Source organism: Calonectris borealis, chromosome 5 (assembly GCF_964195595.1).
Source record: "Calonectris borealis chromosome 5, bCalBor7.hap1.2, whole genome shotgun sequence".
NCBI classification, from domain to species: Eukaryota; Metazoa; Chordata; class Aves; order Procellariiformes; family Procellariidae; genus Calonectris; species Calonectris borealis.
In genome coordinates, this window is record NC_134316.1 from 1,647,591 (window position 1) to 1,654,385 (window position 6,795).

At 44.8% G+C, this 6,795-nt stretch overlaps 1 protein-coding gene across 1 annotated transcript in view; it reads left to right on the plus strand.

Moving 5' to 3' along the window:
- The window catches only part of FANCM (FA complementation group M), a 79,918-nt gene extending 73,435 nt beyond the window's left edge, over positions 1-6,483 (plus strand). The window contains exons 20-23 of the mRNA XM_075150678.1: positions 1,112-1,678; positions 2,962-3,346; positions 4,896-5,187; positions 5,666-6,483. Of these exons, the coding sequence (XP_075006779.1) occupies positions 1,112-1,678; positions 2,962-3,346; positions 4,896-5,187; positions 5,666-5,813 (1,392 nt within the window). The 3' untranslated portion in view covers positions 5,814-6,483. The remainder of the gene's footprint in view (positions 1-1,111; positions 1,679-2,961; positions 3,347-4,895; positions 5,188-5,665) is intronic.
- The last annotated feature ends 312 nt before the right edge of the window (positions 6,484-6,795 follow it).

The following is a 6,795-nucleotide window of genomic DNA, read 5'->3' on the forward strand; positions in this document are numbered from 1 at the left end:
GATTATTGTAACGGAGCTTCTTTCAAAATGTTAACTTCTTATCCTGCCTGCTCCTGGCTTAGCTCTGTTTCTGTCATGCCTGGCTGTGTTTCCCCTCCATGTGAGCACTGCACGGTGCTCAGCTGAGACGTTTCCTCCGTGATCTGTCTTCTGGGTTTTGTTTTACTCTGAACTCTTCGTACATCACATGACATAAATCACTTACACAGTATTTTTAGCTACTTAATTTTCCCTTGGGAAATTAAGTAGCTAAACAGAATTGGAAAAATGGATGCTCAGGATGGTTCCTTATCTCCCCCCCCTCCCATTTTTTTTTTTTCTGTATCCTGTATTCCTGGTTTTTATATCATCTTCAGCACAAGAAAATGGAGTTCTATATTTGATGAAAAGGATAAATAACTTTTTTTTTGTTAACACACAAAAATTCAGGTTGTGCTTATTGATTATTTGCAAGCAGATAAGAAGCGTGCATGGGACTCAATTTCCAAGCAGCCTTGGCTTATTATGTCAGTTTTGTTGTTATTGCAGCTGAGGCAGTGTTGCTGAAAATGCAAAGCTTGAACTTCTATTTCATTTTACACATTGCAAAGGCATCATATAGTGCGTGTGCTGCGGAGTTCGTTATGCGCGTAGTACAAGGTGTGGAATCTGCCTTTCTTCATGCAAAACTTCAACTTGTCCCTAGTGTGCAAGCGTGGTGGTTCAGAGTCCTTCCCCCTGTGCAGAGACACGCAAAGGAGTTGCTCCTGTCTGCATTCCAACCTGTTTGATAGTAGTATTAGCGAGCGAGACTCGCTTCTATTGTGATACTACAATTAATATTCCCATTAAAAGCTTTCTGGTGACGAATCATGAGCCTGACTGAAATCTGAGTGTACGCTCGTTCCAGACACAGCTACGAATGTGTAGGGCCCCAGTGTTGGGCCCTCAGGGAAGTAGCTCAGGAACTGCGGAGCATATTCCGCAGGGGAGGTTTTGAGAGGTGTGAGAAGCCCCTAGACCCCGTGGTACTTGTGCATGGGATGGATTGGATACGCAGTGTGTTTATGGAGAGGAGCAAAATCATTGCAGTGTTTCAAAACTTACTGAGTTTGGTTTTCCCCCCCGCCAGATTCCTGAGCAAGACCAGACTTATGCAGAAGACAGTTTCTGTGTTGGAGAGGAGGAAGAGGAAACTTGCAAAAAAAGTGAATCTAGTGAGGAGGAAGTGTGCATTAATTTTGATCTCCTAAATAATGAGAGTTTTACTAGTGGAAAAAAACAATACCTCACTCGCCGCCGAAAAAAATTAAACCAGGCCAGGATGGAAGAGAACTACCCTGTCCCAATGCAAAAGAAGAAACCATCCCGAATTATTGTTCTCAGTGATTCCAGCGGGGAAGAAACAAGTGTCAGCAATGAGAAGCCCATGAAAACAGACTGTTTCTGGGCAGAACAGGAAAATGCTAAGTTACCCAAGTCATTGCCTTCAGTCTGTTCTGCGCAGCACAAAAAAATTGCTGGGGAAACTGGTGTTCATCAGTCTGTGGAGAGTAAGAGTGAGATGCTTCTCAGCTTGAAAGCTTCAGTATCTGAAACGCTGGATTTTCACCCAGACCATCAAGTCAGGAGCACACGCTTTCCACCAGCGCTCGCTGGTTCTGATTCAGGGAAAGAGGATCTCCAGGCTCCCGCTGAGGTCAGTGTTAATTCAAAACGAGGACCTTCCTCTCATTACGCGTGGGAGAATCCCGCGCGGTGGGAACCTGTCCCATTGCACTGTTGTTTTGAGGGCTGTCAGCAATATAGCAGCAAGAGTGAGTGTGCTTCTGGTGATAAAGGAGCAGGTCCATTCTGTTTACACTGCTTTACATCGTTGTCCTGGTTTCGGCTGGGATAGGGTTAAATTTCTTCCAGTACTGTGTTTTGGATTTAGTATGAGGAGAATGTTGATAACACACCGATGTTTTCAGTTGTTGCTAAGTGCCCTCCTAGTCCAAGGACAGCTCCCGTGCCTACTGACTGAGCTAGGTACACAAGATGGGAGGGAACATAATCAGGACAGCCAGCCCAGCTGGCCAATGGGGTATTCCATACCATGTGACGTCATGCTCAGTATATGAAGGGTAGGCGTGATCCAGGAAGTGCCGATTGCTACTTGGTTATCGGTCAGCGCGGGTGGTGAGCAATTGCATTGTGCATCACTCATTTTGTATATTCTACCATTATTATTATTATTTTCTCTTTTCTGTTCTATTAAACTATCTTTATCTTAGCCCACGAGTTTTTCTCACTCTCTCTTCCGATTCTCTCCCCGTCCCACTGGAGAGGGGGAGTGAGCAAGCAGCTGCGTGGGGTTTGGCTGCCGGCCAGGTTAAACCATGACAATCGTCTCCCTTTTCTTTGGTATGGGAAGCTTTTGTACTCGCAGGATAACTTGGAGAGTATCTTAGCAGTCAATAAATAAAAATTGTGGATTAGATACTGTCTTGAGTCTGACGATCATGGAGGAATATGGATCTATTTCAAATAGTAGAGTGTCCACTAATTCTTTGGGTTTTGTAGTTATAAAATACTTGTTCACTGTCCTAAATTAAGACCCTTCATAGTTGGATTCCTGATCTCTTACGCTTTTCTGCCTGACTTGTGTCATTTACAGTATTCAGTTTTTGTTGAACTCATTAGTGAAGGCTGCATGCTTTTGTCATTCAAACTGCTAAATAATTAGATCAACTAATTTGGGAAATTGTTTATAGGGGGTTAAAGTGTTAATCTGAACGTGTTAATGTTTTGCAATATCAAAAAATACCTTTTTTCCTAAGATTTTATTACTTGTATTTAAAAAAAAAAAAACATTGAACAAAGTGTATATGTTAAGGATCAGTATTTGAAAACTTTATTTTTTTTTTATTGGCATGTTGTTCTTTGGCCTTATGCTTCTGTGATCTCTTAGAAATACCGTGTGATTTTAAACATTTACAGGTGGAAAGTTCTTTGAAGAACACCTGTAGGAGCACTTCAGTTCCACCTTGTTCTGCTTCCACAAACCCCTCTTCAGCTACAGCTCTGTTTTCACGTCACCCTCTGGAGGAAAAACCTCCACTCTGTATACTGGCAGACAGTCGTGAGATCTCCTCTGGAGCAGAGGTGATTTCTTCCTTGAAGGCCGTTCACGGAGTAAAGGTGCAGGTTTGCTCGCTGAGCAGCAGCGATTACATCGTGAGCAACCGCATGGCAGTGGAAAGGAAATTTCTGTCAGAATTACTGAACTCTGTGAACAGGAATAAAATGACGCAGCGGATCCAGCGCCTGCAGAACATGTTTGAGAGAATATGTGTGATTGTGGAAAAGGACAGGATTAAAACAGGTAGGTGTTCCCGGGCAGGGGCACCATGGGGACACACTGGTCTCTGCTCAAGGCTTGCACTGGCCACACTAGCTTTGTGTATAATACAGGACGGAAAGTAGATTGAAAACCTGTATTTTAGTCTCTGTAGGAGTATTACATTAATAAGGTCATCAGCTGAACATTAAAATTTGTTTTGCTTTTGAGGGCCATTTAGTATTGGCAGAGATACACAACTGGATCCAGAGGGATACGTTGCTTACTAATTACTGAGGCAGGGAAAAGCAAACATTATTAATTGACTGTATTAATATGTGCAAAAAAACCCCCAACTTCAAGACAGATTTCAACCAAGAAGGTAGGAATAGTTCCTTTATTGAACAGGCACAATCTTATCTATGCTCAGCACTAAAATAATAGTGGACTCAAGAAAAATAGTTTTTCTAGCAGTAACCTAACGAGTGGTATCAAACTGTATAAGAAAATTCTCACTGTTTAGAACCAGCAAGAACGGTAGCCAGCCTGAGCACACCATCCCACATATTGTCTACCTCCAAAATGTAGAGACCAAACCACGTAATGGCAGCTGCTTGAACAAGCAGAAGATAATCAGCTGAATGAAACCAGTTTTTAGAAAAAGACAAAAAGGGCACTCCTACAAAGAGTTACTTTGGGAAGGCTGTGTTTGAGCTATTGCCTCCTGTCACAAAGCACAGAATAGAGGAGTCTCAAAGATGCTTCCTGACTTGATTAAACATCTGTGGAAAATTCAAGACTATTTCTTTAATTTATACAGTTTGGACCATTTGTTTTAATACTAAAAGATCCAAATTATGCAATCAAACGAAATTCTCAGTGCCATCTAGAAAATAATTGAGAGGTCTTACTTGCACCTGCTTCACAGAGGATGTGGAACTAGAGCTCACAACTCCAATTAAATTACAGATATTCTGAGATGTAAAATTCCACTATTGAAATCAAATTGTGAATGCAGCTTTGTTTTTGTGACGTAAATCTAAGTTATTGATGGTTCAGATATGGAAACAATGATAGAATTGGTCACTGAAGATGTAGCTTTTCAGTGGAGGCTGTAGATAAGTGGGGTGCGTTTGAGCTGCCTTTTTACCCCGCTGCTGAAGGTGTCATTCATTTTCATCCTTTTTGTCCAGTTTTTCTCATTACGCTGTTTGCAGAGCGCTGCTGGTTTCTTGTTTGACAGTGTTCAAATGCATTCTTACTTTTGTAGCATTACCAAACCTCTTCTGATTTGGTCTGTCCTGTTGTTTATCACTTGTCATGTGTTCCTCTCAATCCTCTCTCCTAACGATATTTAATTTGCAATTTCAGTGTTAATTCCTAAACTTTATCATCTCTCAAATAACCGAGTAAATTCTGCTCCTGTGACCCCTCCTGCCTCCTCTCCTTGAGATGTTTTCCCTCACCTTGTTTTTGGTTGTGAGTTCTCAAAGCAGGGAATCTTGGAGTTGTTTTGCTTTGTGTGATTCATATTAGATTTTTCACAGTAATTTAGCACTTAAATCTCACTGAGTTTTCTGTATTTTAACTGCAGGAGAAACGTCACGATTTTTCCAGAGGACACAGTACTACGACAGTGTCCTCTCAGCCTTGGTCCAAGCTGGGGTTCGAATTCTTTTTAGCTCTTGCCAAGAGGAAACTGCCGGTTTGCTGAAAGACCTGGTTTTGGTGGAGCAAAGAAAAAACGCTGCCATTTGCGTGCCAACAGAGGTGGAGGGTCACAAACGGGAAATGCTCAACTTCTACTTGAGTATTCCTCATCTCAGTTACCTGGCTGCTCTCAATATGTGCCATTACTTTGACTCCGTGAAGAAGATGGCCAACAGGTAACAGCAAAGATGTATGGCAAGCGCTTTGAGGCCTGACTTCCCTTTCGCTCCTCTGTCTCATCCGGGATCTGCTGGGGTGGTTGCTCAAAGATCCTTCGTGTGCCTTTCTGTTACTGCCAGAGCTCCCTGGGAGCTTTCCTGTCCCCGCATCAGTCCTGTTCTTTATGCATTTCTCAGTCTCCTCGAACTGAGCAGACCAGGGCAATGACACGGGCTCCGCTTCCACCATCCCTCCTTCCACCATCCTTCTCCTTTCCCCTTTCCCAGCATTCTGTTTTCTCTGCAGCTCTCTTAGGCTTTGTCTGGTGTGCGCCCAGCCCTCAGAAACCTGGGGAGAGGCGACCACCAGCAGCTCATGGCGTTCCTGTCGCTCTCTTCACACTGGACACTGGCAGTTTCCCCTTTTGTCCGCGAATCGCCCATTGGACTCCAAAGAGCTGCAGGTGAGGTGCCCTCCTGCTGTGGTCTCTTACAGCTCCCCGTTGGACATCGCCACCGGCGCCCAGGTCAGCCCACAGAAGGCAGAGGAGATCTACCGCTACCTCCACTACGGTTTTGACGTGCAGATGCTGCCTGAGAACCTCTGCCCTAAGGGGAGAGGCAATGGAGCTGCCAAGAGCTAAGGGGAGTGAAACTTGATTTCTTGCCCCCCAGGCTGTTTTCTTTTAACTGCACTTTACTGAGTTTTGATTCACTGTAAAATATGTAAATAAATCCTTGCAGAAGCATCAGGGGCTTTTGGCATGCGCTACCTCCACCTCTGCTCGTCTCCTAACGCAAGGATGTGCCTCTGCCGGGCGCTCTCACCCCTCTGCCTCCAGCAGGGCCGGTGCTGCTGCTGCCCAGGCGGCTGGCTGGCGGCACAGGGCGAGCAAGGCAAGCGACTCGCTGCGCAGGGCTGGTTTTTGTTTGCTGGGTACGATCATTCCAAAACTTCTTTAAAAATGAGAATAATGGCTGACGTGTTTTGGCAAAGTAAAGCTTTCTGGCTTAGGCAGAAAGGTGGTGAGAGAGGGGAAGGAGCCTACCTGCAGTTACTTGCCATCTACTGCAAGAGCAGTAGCCCTATTTCCTAGGAAAAAGGTGAATTGCCAAATGCTCCTTATTCTTCTTGCCCAGAACACGAAAGGTTTACTAGGTTTGAAGTAGAGCTGGATGGGCCCTGGAGAGCAAGTAAGTTCCCTTGTTCTTAGGTGGCCTGGCAGCTGCCGTCTCCTCACCTCCTCTCCCGGCCCCACCCTGTGACCATTGCTTCACCATTCCTGCCTGCTGGGGCCGCAGGCAGAGGCGACTCCCCGGGTGAAGCCTGGCTGCTCTGCGACAGGCTGCAGCTTGTTGCTGCCACACTGTGGCTACCTGGCAAAAGAACCTTTTATTTTTACTCCTTCCCATCCCTTTGTGAACACGCTCCAGAAAAAGGCCCGTAGAGAAGTGAGGGAGATTAACAGACGTAAATAACCTTGCTGACACATGAGGTGTGTGGGTCTAATACAGACCAGCGCCAGGCTGGATGTCAGCCACTCACGCCTCTTTAAAGACAAAAGAGGATGAAAACATACAGGCCTAGGTAACTGAAACAAGACTGATGGATAGTTTGTGAATCCT